The 19,859-nt window shown below is 37.7% G+C and overlaps 2 protein-coding genes across 2 annotated transcripts in view; one reads left to right on the top strand and one right to left on the bottom strand.

Annotated features, from left to right (window-relative positions):
- The first annotated feature begins 283 nt into the window (after window positions 1–283).
- Window positions 284–4,099, top strand: NOPCHAP1 (NOP protein chaperone 1). The gene is made up of 4 exons (XM_057382196.1): window positions 284–376; window positions 1,043–1,129; window positions 1,976–2,112; window positions 3,249–4,099. Exons 1-4 carry the CDS (start codon window positions 304–306, stop codon window positions 3,429–3,431), a joined length of 480 nt encoding a protein of 159 aa, XP_057238179.1. The 5' UTR covers window positions 284–303; the 3' UTR covers window positions 3,432–4,099.
- Window positions 4,100–4,918: 819 nt separating this feature from the next.
- Window positions 4,919–19,859, bottom strand: part of ALDH1L2 (aldehyde dehydrogenase 1 family member L2) — a 26,477-nt gene continuing 11,536 nt past the window's right edge. The window contains 18 exon segments of the mRNA XM_057382194.1: window positions 4,919–5,685; window positions 6,668–6,867; window positions 7,848–7,953; window positions 8,246–8,411; window positions 8,601–8,699; window positions 9,186–9,282; window positions 9,530–9,623; window positions 10,260–10,347; window positions 10,716–10,821; window positions 10,927–10,997; window positions 11,666–11,816; window positions 14,144–14,271; window positions 15,447–15,566; window positions 16,147–16,294; window positions 16,842–16,933; window positions 18,333–18,458; window positions 18,844–18,978; window positions 19,720–19,809. Of these exon segments, the coding sequence (XP_057238177.1) occupies window positions 5,630–5,685; window positions 6,668–6,867; window positions 7,848–7,953; window positions 8,246–8,411; window positions 8,601–8,699; window positions 9,186–9,282; window positions 9,530–9,623; window positions 10,260–10,347; window positions 10,716–10,821; window positions 10,927–10,997; window positions 11,666–11,816; window positions 14,144–14,271; window positions 15,447–15,566; window positions 16,147–16,294; window positions 16,842–16,933; window positions 18,333–18,458; window positions 18,844–18,978; window positions 19,720–19,809 (2,073 nt within the window). The 3' untranslated portion in view covers window positions 4,919–5,629.

Genomic DNA, 19,859 nt, shown 5'->3' on the forward strand with positions numbered 1-19,859 from the left:
TGCTAATTCCTGAAACCTATAAAACTTGTATCTTATTGGGGAATCCTTGATAGATATGCTAATTCCTGAAACCTATAAAACTTGTACCCGTGCTGTACACTTGGGTGCATTCTGCCATCAAGTTGCGCACCTGGGATCCCAAATCCCGAGGTAAAACCCTTTTTATCCCCTAAACAGTGTCTGTGTCATTATTAAAAACCGGCCATTCAAGGCAGCAGTCCTCCCGGCCGCCAGGGGGCGCGCTCCGCTCCGCTCCTTCCCGCCACAGAGAGCGCCCCGCTCCACTTCCGGCGTGGCGGGAGCATGGCGGGCCCCGGCGGGAGCATGGCGGGGCCGGCGGTGTCCCGGGAGCTGCTGCGTGTGGGGCACCGTGCAGGTGAGCCCGGCACCCACCGCCTCCCCTCGGCTCGGGCAGGCAGCCCCACGGACGGGGCTCGTCGGGGGAGCCTCTCCCGTTTGCATCCCGCGTGTATTGAGGAGCYGCTTTCCCGCGCAGGGCTGTGGGGATCCGAAATAAATAAAGGGGCAAATCCACGTTAGGCTGTCAGTCGTAACGACGTTGTTGTGAGGCTAAAAAAAATAGTTTAAAAGACACGTCGTTTCGGTTTAATTAGTGATACGGCGCGAATGGGTCGGCGGGCGGTCATTAGCGTTAATTAWCGCGGTTAATTAGTGCTGAATTATTCCCCACCGTGGGGTGGGTTTTCGCGGAGGCCCTTGAGGGGGGATTTAAAGGGGTGAAGATTTAAATCAGTGCCACTCGCTAACCCCACCGTGCCTGCTGTGGGGTGTTACGGGTAATTTTTCTGTGCTTTATAACTCTCACTTAACCAGTTTTAGGCTCAAAAAAAAACAGCTTAAGGAACTTCAGCTTAATTAAGCAGAGTGTAAGAGGTGACCTGCAGGGTGACACCCGTGGCCCGTGTAGCCCAGTATTTCTTCCCAGAACAGCAAAAGCAGATGACAATTACAGAGAATATGTCAGCTTAAGCCCTGCAATGCTTATTTGTTTGTTGTTTTTTTTTTTGGTTTTTTTTTGCAGGGCTGGAAGACATTTTGTTGGTTAATTCAAAATGCAGCAGCAAGAAGGCCACGACTTTCCAGACGGTTCGGATGCCCAGGAGCAGTGGTAAGTAAGGAAGAGCTTGTCACTGSAACTGTGACATTTGTGACATAAYTTCAGTGCTTTTCTTGCTCTTGTGGAGTTTCTGGAAGTGTTGGTTCTCCTTCACACTTCCATGTCCCACTGGTGAGTCTCATTGCTGCTGCAAAATTAGATTTTGCAATGCTAAGCATTCCAGCTCTATGTTTCAGGGACAGATTGTTCTTTCCCAGGATGGGGTTGTTGCTTGGGCCTCTTATCTCTTTTTAGAAGTACTTTTATTGCTGTAATATATTTGTTGTATAAAGGCATTTAATTTTAAAAGGACTCCAATTATTTTTTTGTTTTGCCATTGAGCTGAAATTTTAAAAGGTTGTTAGATGAAATTCTTTATTGGATAAAAGTCTCTACAAACATGACAGTGTTTCAAAGGTAGGTTATGTTTGTTAGATTTTTGTGGAGCTCACTTGGAATAGTACCTCTTCTCAAAGAACAAAAACTTTTTTGAAGAAACTCTGGAGATGAAGATACTGTCTTCCTCCATGGAAATTCTTGTGAAATCCCACTGAGCTGTAAAGTGCTTTATATTTCAACCTGGAGCTTCCATCTCACTCCCCCCATCTTCATATCAGAGTTTCTTTTGTTAATTTTTTTGATCTTTCATTAATCTATTATGGCCTCTGCTATAGYTAATTTGTCCATCTTCTTTGGGACCTTCAGTCTGTACTTAATTATTATATACAGCTGGAAATTACAGTGGATATGGAATCTGTTTAGAGGCTCATTTCTGAGGTATAAATGTGAAAACTAATGGGCATCTCTTTGAATATGTATATATAAATATATACATGTGATAATTGTTCTTTTTTTCAGTTTTGGACCGAGTACAGAGCTTTTTACCACAGATGGCCCAGGCAAATGATGAGCTCAAAAGAAAAATGGTAACAGCACCAGCTCATCAGTTTGACATTGAACATCTAAACAGTGAAACAGAAAAAGTTATAGAAATGGTAAATACATTTCTTTTTATAACATAAATTTTAGATGTGATTMAAATAACTGCCTGATCTTAGAATGAGTTATGTTATAGATAAAATGAAGTCTTTACCATAGTCTGTGATCTGCTAATTCAAAACATAGATAYAATAAAGATACTTACCTGGTTGAAGTTTGCATCTTGTTTTTCATATTTGCAGCATTTAATCACTGGGTATAAAGTAGTTAAAGAACAGAGTAAGATATCCTTTTAAATCAGTGCCTCTGAATCAGAAGTCACAAATTGTATTTTAAATATGTCCTGGATGATTTGGTTTAGAAACTGGACAATAGAAGGCTTTAATGTAAGAGTAATAAATGGCTTTCAGCTCTGCTTTGTTGGTTTTTTYTAGGACTGACTTAGGAAAGTTGTTGGTGTTGCTGTGATTCTTTATTGCTGGTATTTGTCTATTTATTTACAGTCACATCAGTAGTTTCTTTCTGGTTTTAACTGAAGTGCTGGAACCACATGCTTATATSAGAAAACTTTATTATAGAGGTGATATATGTACATAACTCAGCCAAGTGCCTTCTGGCTAAGCAGACCTCAAAAATCATGGCTCTGTATATGGATTTATGAGATCACTTCAAGAAATATCCTGGTGCTTTAAACTGCTTGCTGTTTTAGAGGATTTGCAGTGCCTGAATACTACTAGGTTATAAGATATAAACTGTATTTATAAATATTTATACATGTTTTTGTATATTTGTCATGATCCCTTACAAACTAAAGGATTTTGTTTGAATTTTTTACTCAAAAGTAGTTTTGTGTTTCAATACCTGATTTACACAATCTGARTTCAGCTATTGACTCAGTTGTTTCTTGGAAAATTATAAACATGGCCTTTGATTTGCTACAGGTCAGTATAAACTGCAGTTTAAATATTTAGAAACCTCTTCATGATATTCATYATAATCCTAGGAAAACCCAAAAGTMTTTTTTTATTGTGGTTGTAGTTTTCTTACTTTAGTTGGCTGTTTGATGTGTTTGCCTTACTTTTTACTCCAGTGATAGAAGTGCTGTGGTGTCTGTGTGTGTATATAAATATGTATATGTATATATATTTGTATGTAGTATGTCTAATGTGTTAACCAAGTTCTTTTTTTCCAGAATGTGGCTGTAGTTGAACTGAGTGTTTCTGATACAGATGAAGAGTTACTGACTTCAGAAGACGACTCAGAATCTGATGATGACTCTGCAACTGATGAAGTGACAATAGACAACATTAAGTTTCCTAAACAAAAGGGAGAAAAGGGCAAAATAGAAATTTTGGACAGCAAAGCAAATGAGTAAATCTGTTTTATTTTACTTTAAAAAACCCCAAACCAATCATGTTTTCTCGCTTTGAAGAGCTGGCCCTTAAACCACCTTGTTTCCCAGTGTAGCATCTCTCAGGGTCCTGTGAAATGCTATGGTTTACTTGGTGGAGAATTCAGGATTCACTCATGACTGCAGGAGGCTGGATTTTCAAAGAATTAAGTGAGGTTTGCTTCTTCAACTAACAGGGAAATGGACTTCATAGTAGATTCTACTAAGAAAAGCTAGAGTAAGGGGCACCTGAAAGTTAAAATTCTTGCTCTGTTCCTTTGTTGATGAAAGACTTTTTTTTTACAGGAAGATAGAAGTTTTTGCTTCAAGGGCAAGAAAGAATTAAGTMGGAAAAAAATGTGGTTTTCTATTCCATGTCATTTGAAGTGTTATGTACACTGTCTCCAATATTAAACATGAAGTACCTCAGAGGTATTGTCTTCATTGCATTCCTGACAGTGAGTGCTGAGCACCAGAGCAGTGGCTGARTTCATTTCTGGCTGAGTAAAGAGAGCCATGACTGATGAGGGAGTTCAGCAAAGGATCATTTCCCCTGTGTGCCTGCACTGAGCTCCACAGCAGCTTGGGAAGGTTACAGGTTCACATGGGAAACCTTTGTGGCTGTAGTGCAAACACCCTCCATGCTCAAATGATCAGCCTCTGAAGTGTTACAATTGCTTCCAACTTCACTTTCTATCTCCCACTTCCCCTGCCACATTTCCATTCTCTTCATTTTGTTAACAACTGTCACTGACATTTAAAGGTGAATTTTCAGTTCTTAGGTTGGCTTGACACAATTGTGAAACCAGAATCAGTGGAAGTGTGTCTCATTCTTACTTACCTCAGATTGTCAAATACAATGSTTTGGTTTGGGCTGTTGCATTTACTTCCTAGATCAGTTTGCATTTCAGAAGTATCTGTCATGCTCCTGGATGTCATTGTTTCTTAAGGGAACTTTGTATTTTCTACACCTTTGAAGTAAAATTTTCTATACTGTGTTTGCTCAGACATTAAACCTAATGTCATGACTTGAAACCTGCCTTYATTGATAGAATTTATTTTGAATCCCATACTCAAAGTTCCAGTTTTAGTATCYGTTTCTTAAATAACAAGGATTCTGGTCTTTCTTTTACAATGTGGTTTAAATATAGGATGGAGACATGATTTACTGAYTAAACTATGGAATATTTTAGTGAAGGATGGGAATCAAAGAGTCAGATTGCTGCCTTTAGTGGCAGCCCACACACAGATAGATGAAGTGTTTAGTGTTGCATTCTAAGAACAAGGAGTYATAACAGGCTTTGTTAAATAATGTCTCAATCTATAGAAAATTTCTTCCAAACTGAAAAAAGTTTGAAAGCCCACATCTTACCTTGGTCATTTTACAAGGGATTTCCCTGTAGGTTAAAAAAACCCCAAAAGAGTGAAATACAAAGTAATCATGCTGTATGAAACACGGATTGCAGTCCATGTGCACAGACACAAAAAGTGATTTTAATCCATTAATGTAACCACCTTTCAAATTGCAGGCAGATCACACATTCCGTATCAACAACAAGGTAGAAAATATTTTCAGCAACTTTAGCTTGATATGCATAGTTTAACACCAATGTTGAACTCTGTATGTACTATACAAAGATCATAGTAAGTGCACTTTCTTGCATTGATTTACTTCTTATGGCACAAAGGTTTTCTGTACTGCTGAAAAGTCACCAGAGCARAGTGTTTAATTGCTACTGTAAAACCTGAACTGGTTTAGAGCARAAATGGCATAATTGGTGTATTTTAGTTCAACTTTAGAAGCCTAATGACTAAGGATTTCAAACAATCATGTAAACATTATGTCACAGAAATATGAAGTAGGCATGGGAGAGCTCATTCTTCAGTTCTATTTTAAAAAAAAATAAACTGAACTGTGTTGTTGGGGTTTTTTKGGGGGGGAAATTGTGCTAYCCACTGTTGCTGCTGCATAATAYAACTTCAGGCTAATTTCCAAAAGCCATTGTCTGTGGGTGAGACTAAAATTTGGACCTAATTYATAGAAACTTATCCATGGAATGAGTGTTTTGTTGGTTTGGTTGTAGCACTGCCRACATCATATCTTAGGTGTGGTATGGAGGGCTTCATGTAGTCATCAAAATTCAAACTGCTGAAAGTTTTACTTCCCAAGTGAAGCTGTTATTTCAATATTCCACAGTGATAGCCTTGGTTCTGAGATATTCATGAAGAGCTTCTTCACCTGTACAAGCACAATAATCACCTGTTAGAACAGCAGCTAAATGAGARAATTTTGTCACACTGTAACTATTAGGAAGAAAAAAAATTGAAACACTGTAGGCAATATTTGAGTCCTTAAGGAATAATGGGAAATAATTACTTTCCCGGTGTGATTTACAGAACTGGCTTGACCAGAGGCCACATGAAACAGGAAAAGAAAAAGGAGCTGCAATTTAACAAGCAGGCCCCTTGGTGGGAGTGAAGCAGCAGCAGTCTCTAGATGGCCACTAGCTGAATTTATGAACTTTGCTTTGCCTCTATTAAAGTTTATAGGTAGAGAAGCTGTGTAAAAATCATCTTTTTTTTTTGCTCTGATACCATCAGTCATTTTGGTTTCAGGAATTGACTTTGGAGATTCCAAAGGCAAAAATCTGTTGTGTCAGTGAAATTCGGTTTTCCTTTTTTCTTTGCCATGAGGCTTGATCCAGACTTGTGAAGCTTCTTTGACAGTGGACTTCACTTTTTTTAAACAGTTGTTTTAAAAATGTCATTTAATGCATCTTTTTCTGTGGCTGTTGGCAAATTTTGGTGACATTTTAAGRTATAAAAAAGTTTCCCATGCTCTTACTTAGAGGAGAAACTTCGCTTTGCATTTTTTTCTGAGGGAAAAAATAAAATTTTGGCCAATACCTTTGTTATTTGACAGCATTTTGCAGCCTGTACACAGCTCTGAACGAGCTGTAATTTGTCTGCAGTTGGAGAGGAAGTTTCTGCACACCACAGCTTAATTTAGCAAATGTACAGGAATGGCTGAAAGGGAGGTATTGAGGTGAGAGAATTTAGGGAAGATAGAGGAATTGGATTACTGTAATTGGAGGAATGYAGGAGATCAGGAAATGTACCCAAAACTCATGTTTTACTGGATACACTGTTCATAGGCAAAGTGGTTCTTTCATTGATTAAAACTCTGAGATGAGAAATGAGGGAAGGAGGCAACAACTTACCTAAATCTTTCCCAAAGCCAGACAGTTTAAATCCACCAAAGGGTGCTGCCACATCAGTTTTGTTGTAAGTGTTAATAAAAACTGTCCCAGCTTCCAGCTTTTCACTGATGTAGAGAGCYTTGCTTATGTCTTTAGTGAAAACTCCTGAAGCTAAGCCATATTCTGTGGCGTTTGCCCKTTGCAAAACTCCATCCACATCCCTATGGGGGAAAGAAAACACTTAATTACACCTCGGTGTAATTACCAACTCATTGAAACACCTTTTCTCTTGGCCTTTCTTCTCCAGCTTTTTTAAAGATTTATTAAAGACAAATGGGTGTGTCAATCTGACAGAAATTCGCAGAAATTCACACCCTTGCTTCAAGCTTGTGAAGTTTTAAGCTCACATTTCAAAGGTTGGTATCCACACTGAGAAATGCCACAGGAAATGTTTCTGAATGCATACAGCTTTGCTCAGCTACTGTACAACTTGGGAATTAGAGCAATACAAAAATGCCTGTAGAGCAGAGCATGGTAGCAGGTTAAGTAWTTTGCTAAAATTTTATCCAGCTGTCCAAGTTAATGGAGAATAAAATCTGAAATTCAAACTTCTATCAAGACACAACTTCCCAGGCCATTTACAGAGTGCTATTTTCTTAGCTGCATCTCATCTCCATATAGCTTCAAAAATCAATAGTAGTTTAAAACTTTAAAAAAATTAATGCAGTCCCTTATGAATTTGTAATTTAAGGGGTTATGTATGTGGCTGGTTATTGACTGCATTATCAAACTGCTGAAAATGAAACCTGTGGAAATACTTGTGGAAGTTTCTATATAGGGGTTTGATCTCATCTGTATGTAAAATAATTCTTCTGATCTGGAATGAAAGATATTAGAACTGGCAGTTTACAAAATATACAGAGGAATTTTCATGTGCAACGTAATGTGCCAGTGTTACACAAKACACAACACTGCAGTGTTCTGTAACAGGAAAAATAARCAATTCCATTGGGAAAAATACACATTTTGCAATTAGATGAAGCTGTTGCAATTATCACATAAACTTTAGTAAAACATTTCAATGAATACTACTAAGTATTCAGATTGGTCTAACAAGATTTAACAAAATATTATGTATGCTATCTCTTTAGGGTGAAAACAGGAAAATAAGGTTTCTAAGAGTAAYCAGAGGAGAACATACCCATTTTTAAATTTAGAGATCACCATCACAGGACCAAAGGATTCCTCCTGGGCAATGTACATATGGTCTTCAACRTCAGTGAATACAGTGGGTTCCATGAAGAAACCTAAACAGAGGAGAAAGCAACATTTGAGCATGGTAAAAGTGCTTCTGTGTTTCATGTGTGTGCATGTCACTGAGGTTCTTGTTGCCCAACAAGAAAATGGATTGTAGCCACAAAGATCTCGTTTCATTTAATTGAGAGAGCTTCTCATGAGACCTGAAAGCCCTGTGGGATCGTGGGCTTGTCTGGTMCTGTTCTCATGGTATTGCAACTCCTCTTAATACAGCTGAGACAATCATAACAGACACTCTTGCATAAATGGAGAAATTCCAAATGCCTCTGTCAAGTATTTTACCTGGTCTACGTACTTGTCTTCCTCCATACACGAGAGTGGCTCCTTCTTTGACTCCAGTTTCACAATATTGCAGCAGCTTTTCCAAATGGGCCTTGTGATTTTGKGGACCGTGATCCGTAGATCTATCAAGTGGGTCACCAATTTTCATCTTTTTTATTTCTTCAACCTATGGGCCACCCAATAGAAATGAAGTTACATCACACAGCAATTAGCTGTTGAGAAGCAGCATTGTCTATCATAGGCGACAATGAGAAATTAAGMAACTGAAAATAAGAAATATAAGTGTCTATAAAAGTAGTGTATTTTTCTGCCACAGTAAAACATCTACTTAAACTTTAGTTTTTTAATATCTTACCACTTTTCTAACAAACTCATCATGAATTGATTCTTCCACGAACAGCCTGCCAGCTGCAATGCAGTTTTCTCCTTTGTTGAAATATACTGCCCCCATACCCTGATAAGGAAAAAAAATAATATTTCTATGCATCCTTTTGTTCAGTCTTCCTTTCCTTCTGTTTCCTTAGGTTGCATTCRGTGCTTGTGACCCTAAAAGTGGTCACAAACTTCACTTTTACTTTTACAAACTAACAAACTGTCTTTTACTTTATGTAAAAGTGTATCATCAGCATCTTATATATGAACTTTGAACACAGTATGGATGGTAGGGAAGGTGAATTATTATGGTTGATGGAGAACTACAAACTAKATGGCAATAAGGAGCTCAATTCTTAGTTTTGTTGTATTTTCTAATTTACATTTATTGTAGTAATGCCTTTTTGGTGCAGCATGAACAGTTAAATTGTGCTGGTTCTAACAGATCTCAAGGTTTTTCATGCAAAGGATCCCTGGTATGGTTTTTTGGCAAGTCAGGAAGAATACTGCAATGTTGTGAGGATGTGTCACAAAGGCTTTCAATCCATTTTATTCAAAGCAACATTACCATTTTTACAGCTCTGTCAAGTTCACAGTCGCTGAATATGATCAACGGTGATTTACCACCAAGTTCAAGAGAAACTTTCTTCAGGTTAGCAGCTGCACTGTAAAAAATGAAAATAATCATATAAACCAAATTTTTAATAACTTATTTAATTATTTCCTTTGAGTCATAACTAGTGAAAATGCATGAACCAGGTATGTCCAAGAGTGACCTAACAGAATTCTACATAAACAACCATGCAGTTATGCTTTCTCATTACTTCTACATGCACAATATATCTGGGAAGATACTTCAGATATATCTGAAGGCTAAGCAGGGTTTATTTATGAATCTTTTGYTGAGAGTACCTCTTCATGATCTGTTTGCCAGTTGGTGTGGAACCAGTGAATCCAACTTTGCGGACATCWGGGTGTTCAGAGAGGTGCTGTCCCACCAAGCCCCCTGTCAGGGTGAGGAAAGCAGAGTAACTGCACAAACCTGGGCATGTTTTACTGCTCCAGCAGCAGCACTGTCACACAGAGGGAGCTCAACACTACAAATCACATCCTTATTTGTATTTACAGCTTTATTCATACAGCTACTTGGGTCCCATTAGAGTCTCCAAATCCTCCCATCTGTCTGGATTAAAGAGCTTCTTAATATTCCACTGCAGGTGGAATAATCTGCTTTGTAACCAAACCTGCCCCATGGAATTGCTTTGTCACTTTTCTTCCTTAGGGGAAGGAGGAAAATGGTGACATCAAGCAACACAGACTACAGAGATGAATCTCACAGCTTGCTCTAGGTCTCACAATCATACTGAAATACCTCCATTTGATGATAAGATTAGGAGAAAAAATGGAGTGTTACAATCAAGTGAAACATGTTTGTGAACTTGTAAAGGGTGTAGGTTGACAGCTCTTACTACCTAAAGCCAGATTTTTCCAATTCTCTTCTGAAAACATGTGAAATTGCTGCATGAAAAGATGCAAGACTAGTCCCTATGAACATACCTAACTAATAGGTCTTCAAAAAGGTGAAGRAGTTCAGCACTTTTAGCATGACCTCTCCCAGAAAAATGATGAGTTGAAGTTTTACCTGAACCAGGCAGAATATTTATAACGCCCTTAGGAAATCCAGCTTTAGCTGAGAGCTCTGCAAACTTCAAGGAAGTCAGAGGTGTGACCTAAGTAGAAACATTAGATTAGGTCTCCTATTTTAAWTAAATTCTTGATGATACCTTTTACATTCAATTCATCTCAGTTTTGATACAATATTCATCTTCTTACAGTATTGACAAATTAAAAGGGATAACTCCTTGTGGAAAAYAATTAATTCTTGAAAATGAGATTATCACCAGAGCAGAATTGGAGCTATTCAGTACCTTGTATCACCGTGGCAGTTTGTCCTGTTACACATTTCAAACACATGACATTACCAATCTAAAGGTACACATGACAGATCAGCCTGTGGGTGAAATCTCTATATTTCCTAAATCATTTTGCCTGAACAGGGGCATCTGGGCCATGTGTATATTCCTTTTTTTGCTCTTACCTGAGCTGGTTTGAGGACGAGAGTGTTGCCTGCAGCCAAGCACGCTGCGCTCTTCCAYGCCAGCATCATCAGTGGGTAATTCCAGGGGATAATAATGGCACAGACACTTCATGTGGGCAAAAACAGGGAGAGATTACAAATCTGATGGCAGCTTTTCAATGGCTTTTCTGCACATCAAGGCTGTCACTAAAAAGAAAAAAGTGATACTCACCCGATGGGCTCTTTCTTGGTGAACGTTAGATTATGGTTTGGCCGGGCCTGGTTAATTGGAATTGTAGCACCCTAAAAGACAAAGAAAGSACAAATCTTCATACTGATTAATAATTTTTATTACAAATATATTTTTCATGCACGTATGCTTTGGAAAGCTACAGAGTAGCCTTCAAAACCACAAGCATTTTTTTCATCAGGGAAAGATGATTCCACTGCATGATTTCCTACAGTTGCAATCAACTCCTGATTGTCAGCTGGGTGGAATAAAAGCATAGAGAAAAAAAATGTATGGGAGAACATGAAGTGAGGGTCTGTCTGATGAACAAAAAAATAGCTGGATGATATTCAAGCTGTGCCATCAAGAAAACTCACCAGCCTTGGTCAGGCTGTAGCAAAGCACAAATCTCTGCACTTACCTGTATGATGAGCACAAGGACATTCTATCCTTGAATAATCAACAGCTGACTAGGCAAGTATATTCACAGCTTATTTCTGAGATATTTGGAGCCACATTCTAAATCCATATTCTCCAGCTAGAGGTGGACAACCMTTTTTTATTGACGGAGAGAACCATTCTAGTCTAATTTTCAAAAATTCTGATTTTATTTTAGTTTTGGACTCCTCAATTACTTTTTTCCTTTTACTCGTTTTTGGCACTGTTTCAGAAGAATAACAACAAAAAAAAAGAAGAGTAGAGAAGCTCTGCCATTGATCATTTCCTTTATTTATTCACTTGCCTGAATTTTGTCACACCAYCCAGCGAAGTATCTGAATGTTTGCACGGACATCCCAATATGAGTCTTAAGAGCTAAAGTGTACACAGCTCCTGAGTCAATGGACTCTATTGTTGCTAGCTCTTCTTGATGTTCTTCCATCAGATCTGCAAGTCTTGAATAAAAATGTTAAAAATCCACATCAAAGGGAAATGACAGCATTGAGAGCCTAAAATTACATTAGGTGTGGCAAAGAAGCATAATCCAAAGAGCCATAAACTGTGTAAACTCACCTGAGGCGTAAGTAAAACCATGGTAAGTATTTCTAAGTTTATAATAACTACCAAAGTGTCTCAAAAATACATCTGCACAGATTGATACCCTTATTTATGAGGCACTGCTGTTKTTCAGTGGTTCACCATTCACCCATGAATCTTCATATTCAGTCCTTTGCATTCCCTCACAATACATTAATGTTTTTCTTCAGCTTCCTTTTGTGATTTGGTATTCAGACATAAAATCAATGCTCCCATTTGATTTTAAGAGCTTTAAAAAGTGCATTTGAGATCGTGTAAAGAGTATTCAGAACTGGGTGTGCAACCTATTTTTCTATTATGTAAATYCTGCAAATTTAAAGCATTTGCAGAGATGTGGTAAAATGCTCTTTAATACTTAYTTAAACTATATTTTGGAGACCCAGCTACAGGTCAGGCATTGGCAGCATTGTGTAAAAAAATGGAAATGGGACAAAGGAGAATGTTCCATTTAAAGTGTGCTCAATGTCTTCTATCAATGATTCCTTAGGAAAAAGCAGCTGAGGCAGGAGTTTTAATGTCACACACATTCTCTTTGGYTCAGCACTCAAAATCTGCAGTTTGAGCAGAGGCCAGAGAAAAAGGGACCTTGTTTCAATTAAGGTGGTCCAGAGAGAGCCTTCATTCATGGTGKCAATGGTTTGCAACATAAACACCCTGGTGTTTTATCCTAGAGAGTAAATTCCCTAAGCAAAGAGTTTAATCCAGTAATAACTGGATTAAATACTGTAGGGGGACTGTATTTTCCATATACCTAATGCAGCCCTGCTTGCAAATCTCCAAGTGGAAAACAGAGCAGTTCTCACACCTTAGAAGTTTCTCTTTAGGGCAGAGTTAACTTGGTCTCTCAARCATTTGACATTCCTGATACAAATTAAGCCCAAGTTTGTGCATGCTTTGGATATGTGAGGAACTGAAGGTGTATTTAATGTTCAGTTCAGACTTGCCCATTTTCTCTTGTGATGACTGCTCAATTCTAGACATCCTGCAGGCCTTTTTCCATGGCCTGATCACACATTTTGTAAAATAAGCAGAATTTTTGGCTTTGCTTTCATTCCTTTTTTTTTGCTAAGATGCCTTCAATGTCTTGTAAAACACGTGGCATTTTTTTCAGGAGTAGACACCTACTTCTTTACTCATGTCCACTCATTCATTTGCATGTTCAGACCTGAAAAAGCAATGAAAGCTCTTCATATAGCCCACAAAAAAGATTTTCTTTACAGGGAAGCTCTGAGSCTTCTGGTCACCTGAAGTTTGAAAGACAGTGCAGAGAAGCATCACACTGCACATGGAGAATCTGCAATAATTGGGGTTTTATTATCACACTTTTTGGTCAGCATTACCATCTTCCTAAGATCACCTCTTGCCCTTCAAGGATCAGATCTCACCATTAAAATACATAAAATACACCATTAATGCAACAAAACCTCTGCTTGTCTTCTGAACCAATAGCAACACAGCCAAAAATAAGAACAAGACTGAGACAGACANTTGTCTTCTGAACCAATAGCAACACAGCCAAAAAAAAAAAAAAAAAAAAAAAAAAAAAAAAAAAAAAAAAAAAAAAAAAAAAAAGAGATAAAAGGTAAATGTAGGATTCAGCTTAGACAATTTCTGCCCAGGAAAATCCTTCCACTACAGACTATAACAGATCTCCTGCAGTGGATCTTTAGCTGGGATATGATCCTGGAAAAATCTAACATCAGTTAGARTCTATTTCAAAWTTAGTGGCAATGTAGCTGCATGTTSATTGTRTGGAGTGCAGATGCAGGCAGGCTTAGCAAGGTCAGATCTCTGCCTGCCTAACCCAGCTGGACTGTCTTTAAAGCTTAGCCTCATTTATACAGAAAGATGAGAATTCTCAATCCTTGCAATGAAACTCATGTAGGTTAAACGAAGATTTAAACAATTATTTGAAATATGTTTTCCTCGAATTCTTTGGTTTTATTCATAAATAATAATGAAAGAATGGCAGTGAGAGACCACAAGGTTTTTCTGTGCCACAAGAAAGGTTGGCCATCTAAGACCTGAGGCTGGAACACTCAGGGAATGAAATAAATACACCCAGTCTGGAGCCTCTGACAGTGGGATTATTAATATCACATTCAGAAAACGTGCACAACAATTCTTCAGAGAAACAAAACAAGGCTTGAGGAAATGAAACAAATGCAAGCTGCCTTGCACATACCTGTACAAGAGCCTCCCTCTTTCCCTGGCGTTCATCTTTCCCCATTCACCATTCTCAAATGCCTCCTTTGCTGCTGCCACTGCYTTGTCCACATCAGCCAGTGAGGCAGAGGAAACACTGGCGATGACCTGAGCAAAGAGAGCTCTGTGTTAGCTCAGAAACAAACTCTGGGGGTTACTCCTTCCTCCCCAAATTCTTGCCTGGGTACAAMCAATACTGAATATCCTCAGCCATGGCTGTTGTCGTGGGCAAGCCAGGCTGCAAAAAGTTCAGACAAAACTGATTCAGATTCCTCAAGCTTTTTTCTTCTTCAGAGCAAGGTGCAATGCCCCACTGGATTTCATCTTCTCTTTCCATGTGTAAAACCAATGTGATGTTACAAAAGCTGGAAGCCTTTATATGTGGTATTGCAATCTAATATTTAAACGTGCTAAAACAAGTCCCACATTCCATTTCTAGGGAATGGAGYTTCTGTTATCACAAACCACCATAAACACACAGTATTTTAGGATGATTGTATTCTATAAATACACACAATGTAAATCCTAACACAACATTGTTATGACTTTTATTCTATTCTAAAATGAGTTTCAGGAAAAGTATCAGAGTCTGACTTCTGATGATAGTGAAATTTGTGTCATTGATTTCAGCAGAATTCATTTCCTCCAGAATTAAATGGCAATTACATAATAATAATAATAATAATAATAATCATACTATAATTATATAGTTTATATATATAGGACATAATAATCACTTCTCTTATTTATAATTCACATTTATTATTTGCTTTACCAAGAATCAATAGCTCGGGACTGAAGTGCAACTGTTTGTATGTTCCTGTTGAAAAGCCATTTGTCTTACTGGGAATTTAAAGGGACATTTTAATGTCACACTTACTCTAAGATATCAGATTTTTTAAAAAAATGAAAAAAAAAAGGAGCTGATTACTGACAGGAAATACAAACAATGTCCTAAAAGAAACGCTTCYTTAGCAGGTAAGTGTCAGCAATTTCTGTTTTCAAAGCTAAACAAGAATGCAACCAAGGTAAAATATACAACTGGGTAGGGAAATTTATATAATTGTTGAAGTGGAAGTAGGTTATTTTTGCTTTGCTGCTGAATGGAAATGGAAAAATGTCGACTACAGGGCCTGTGAAGTAAATTAAAACTTACAATTGTTTCTAGAGGTTGTTAACATGTATCATTTTAAAATTAGTAATATTCGGGTAATGTTTTAGATATTTTAATAGTAAAAAAAAAAGAAATAAACTGGTATTTATTATATTTAGAAATTACTTACTGATCCATCTGCTGGATTTATAGTGTCATACGTTTTTCCATCATCAGCATTTATAAACTTCCCATTTATGAAGCATTGGTATGGCATATTCACAGTCATGTTGTTCATATTTTTTGAAACCTGGGTGAAACAAACAACAAATTATTTTAAACTTACAATAATTAATATTTTAATGTAGCTTAACAAGCTTTTGATATCTGCAGCCAATAGCCAGACACATTTTAACCTGTATATATGGCTGTTAGGAGTAAAATGTACTGGAAACCATATTTTCCCTCAATGCTAAKGACCAACTGGGACAGCTGAGCACATTGCTGTGATTTTTTATCATTGGATCTCTGTGTTTACACCAACACAAAACCCTGGKTAAGACTGGTCTAAGTGGACTTTAGTCAAATGTATAATTCTCAGATCAAGAAAAACTGACTTGCTTAAYGACTTCAAAAGGACACAGAATCGTCCTTTCAGACAAATTTTTCAAGCAGATCCTCAGGAGAAGAATCTGGCACTGGTTTCTGAAATGCTGGAAGTGACACTACATATGTATTTCTGTTCCAAAAATCAAATATTTATATATATTTGTATAGCCAAATATTTACTTGCTTTCCTACTGCACCAAGAAGTCTAACAAAATGCATTGCCTACCCTTCCCAAAAACCCAAGAAAGACTAAGCAATAAGAACAAAATAAAAGTTCTTACATAATCAATGACTAACTCCTCTTCTTTKTCTTCTCCTCTGAGTTTTCTGACAGCCATTTGAATGAAGTCTGCAAACTTTGTGGCCATATACACATCTTCATTCTGYAGCTGAAGTCCTCTATGCTTCTGTTTGATCTCTTCTAGCATTCTAAAGATTTTTGAAGTAACAGTAAGTTTAATTATAAATGAAGGAATTCTTCAGATAATTAAAGAAGGTCATAAGGGAACAAAATTGGGCCTCAATTTGTGTCCATGGGAATATGTGTGTGTGTTTCTCTGACAAGAGAACAGAAGTTGTGCATTTTCCTGAAATCTGTTGGTTTAATTGTAGATGCCACAAAAAAAGAAAACATCGGTTCTGGAATACTCTTAGTAAACTTTCAAAAATCTTTTCAAACACAAGAAGATATTGATATCCTATTGGAAAATAGCATTTTGGACTCCTGTAACCAACATAAGGAGGACATTGAAGTTAAGGGGAATTTTCCTTCAGCAGAAAGAGCAGGATTACACCAATATCTCATAACTGTGCATGTTTTCAAAGGTAGGAAAGGGAAGAGAAACAGTATTGGAAAACATAGGGGGATTCAATTTTTTAACACTACTCAATCCACCCTGATTTAAAGGCACCACAACAACTTTATTTTCATTAATTTTGGCTTCATAGTTTTGGGGKTTTTTTTGAATATTTTTACCTGACAACATGCATAGAGGATGCTCCAGATTTGAAGAAGTCTGTGGAATCCTCAATCACAGCAACATTGCTCAAAATTCCCTTCCAAATAGCCTAACAATACATAACAATAACAGAGGCAATAATGAACAATCCTCTAATTGCAAGAAGTACCTACCAAATTTATTTTCTATGGTGTCTGTACCTACAACATACATTATTTCAAAGGTTTCAAAAACAAAAAGTTATTTTAAGAGGGTCTCAAAGAGTCTAGAGAGCTGATTTCAGACAAGAAATTTTTCAGCTTAATTAGCTGATCAAAATTAAGCCTTTTGTCCATGGCAATTTTATCTAATCAGGCAAGAAACCTGAATGGTACAACRCTAATAATTTTCAGACCCATTTTAAAAATAGTTTTGTTCTCCAAATAATAACTTCCCATTGCATTATGGAATGTTGCCAGTATAGGCAAGGCCAGCCTGGAGCAATTTGTGACTGGATTTTTGGCTTTTCAGGCACCTGGGCAAAGCTGAGAAGGAGTTTCAGCTGTATGCATGAGATGGAGAAATAAACAGTTAAATAACTGGTAATGTAATATTTCAATTAATCATAATTATGTTTCAGAGGCAGCAGGCAGCGTCACCAATGATGAATTTATATTTCTTTTTGTCATTTTCTCAGTCAGTCAACAGCTCCAGGCAGCAGATTCAAGGAAATCTTGAAGCAGCAGCTTAAAATATTTGTACATCAAACAGCCTGACCCGTGCCAAAAGTTAATAACCCTGCAGCAGAGTCAGCACAAGGGAAGACATCTGTGATTCATTTGCTCTGGCACAAAACTTTAATGACAAATGTGGCTTTCAGCTAAGCCCCTGACACTACAGAGGGATGGATTTCAGGAGAGGGCAGAAATCTCTCTGGCTRTGAGAGTTTTCTGCTCCAGCTGTTGCCATCCCTCTTCCCCTTTTGTGTGGTTGTGGCAGAAGAACAGAGCACACGGATACAGAGGCAGAACTGCTGCTTTTTGCTTTCAAAAGGTTTCAAAAAGGTTTTCAAAAGGTTTCAAAAGKTTTTTTGCTTTTCAAAAGTCACTGAGACCCCCTGGAGCTTTTCCAACAGGACCATTCTGAGCACATCCTACTGATCAACACCATGGTCAAGAAAAGATTGCAAGAACTGTCCAAGTCTGCCAGTATTGAAATCCTCAAAGGTCTATTTGTTTTTCCTCACTCCCACCTTCATCATTCATGGATATTTACCATAACTGATCCTGCAATCACTCGTTTTTTTATCACTTGTATCTGAAAGGAAACTTTGTAAAGTGACAGACAAGTACACCAGTGAATTCCCAATTCCACCTGAATTAATGTCRATAACCCCCACGTATTTTGAGTACAATTTATCAAAAAAAAGCAATTTGCTTGACTAAACAAAAAAACATGCCTTGCCAAAAATAAGTATGTAATGCTTTTTTTCTGAAGTAATATCCCCCTAAAGCAGTTTATTGAATTACCCTAATATCTTCTGCCATCTTTTTCTCCTCTTCTGTAAGCTCCAGGGCAGCTGTTTCATCAGCAGAGAAGTATTTAGAGGCAGGGATCATTTTTCCATCCTCAAACTGAAGATTTCTCACCAGTACCTGAAAAATGAGAGGATATTATTTTAAATTGTCTGGGAGGTAGTAGATCCTTGGGTGAAGAGTTTTTTGGGCATTAATAAGGTGAKAGAAATAGTGAAATAAATGGTTTGCAGGAAAGCTGATACAATTTAGCACAGACCACTTGTACCTGTCTTTCAGATTCTCTCCTAGTAATAATACATTTTACTCCATACTGGAAATTAATTGAGTGAAAAGCAAAATAATGAATGTGTTCTCTATAGGATGGTACAGGATTTATAAACTCCAGGGAAATTGGCTGTCTGTCATTAGCACTTGGATTTGTGCAGCTTGACAATTCCACACCACTCGCCCTTCTTGCTGAAGTTATTCCCTGCAGGACACATTTGCCAGACTGAGCACTCACCATCTTCCCATCGTTTCCAAAAACAACCAGACCATTTTTTGTCACAATTCCAGGCCTGGAAGCACCTTTTATTGTCAGCTCTTGTCCAGCAGGCACTGAAGCATCAAGTAATGATGACCCGTAAAAAGTAACGACCTAAAAATAAATGTAATTAGAAGTGCACAGATTCTAAACATGCTGTAAAATTTYAACAATTTCATGATCCTGTTACGAAGTTTCAATATAATACAAATAAAATATCATTACCTACACATGGAAGAAATGTTACAACATCTCTATTTACAAGTCAGAACATGTAAAATTTTGCAAGTTGCCTAAAGCTGCAAAGCAGCATAGCTGTAACAACGTGCRTGCTGCAACCAGTGCAGGAAAGGGAGCAGCTTTTGCCAATGCATGCCTGGAGTGAGGAACCACTCACTCTATAAAATTATATAAATTCATTTCTGAAAACTACCTAGGCCCAGATCTCCTCAAAATGAAGCCCTCTGTTATTTCAGCAGCTCACAGAGTTTTCTCACAGCATGGAAAATAGCATACCATACTCTCATGCATACCTGTTTCCCAAAATGACTGGCACAGTTTGGCTCTACTCTTGGTACCATTGCACCATGCCTCATTGCTTTTTTTTTTTTTYTTWTTTTYCAAATATTGTACTTATCTTTCTTCAAGTTAAATGAGTCTGTGATTAAAAAGCTCTTAACTATTGTGTTTTGTACATTTCTTTAGGTGCCTCTTCTAGGTATATACAAAAGAGTCATCAAATTACATTAGATCCAATGCAACTCCCATTTGTATTCACCTGTATGCAAATGTCTTTAATTTTATAATAAAAAGGAGTCTAAAAGGAAAAATATTCTTCTGGTTTTCAGAGCATACCTGGCCATTTATTGTGGTCCACGCTCCAGGCACTTTATCATGCCCTCGAATCCAATTGTGCAAAGCTGCTGCAGGTTGGTCCCAGGAGATCTAGGAAATCAAGACATGCCAGGATGCACCACCACACCTTCCCATCCACA

The sequence above is a fragment of the Malurus melanocephalus genome, unplaced genomic scaffold (genome assembly GCF_030028575.1).
Source record: "Malurus melanocephalus ecotype Western Australia unplaced genomic scaffold, MMel_1.1 scaffold_554, whole genome shotgun sequence".
In the NCBI taxonomy this organism is placed as follows: domain Eukaryota; kingdom Metazoa; phylum Chordata; class Aves; order Passeriformes; family Maluridae; genus Malurus; species Malurus melanocephalus.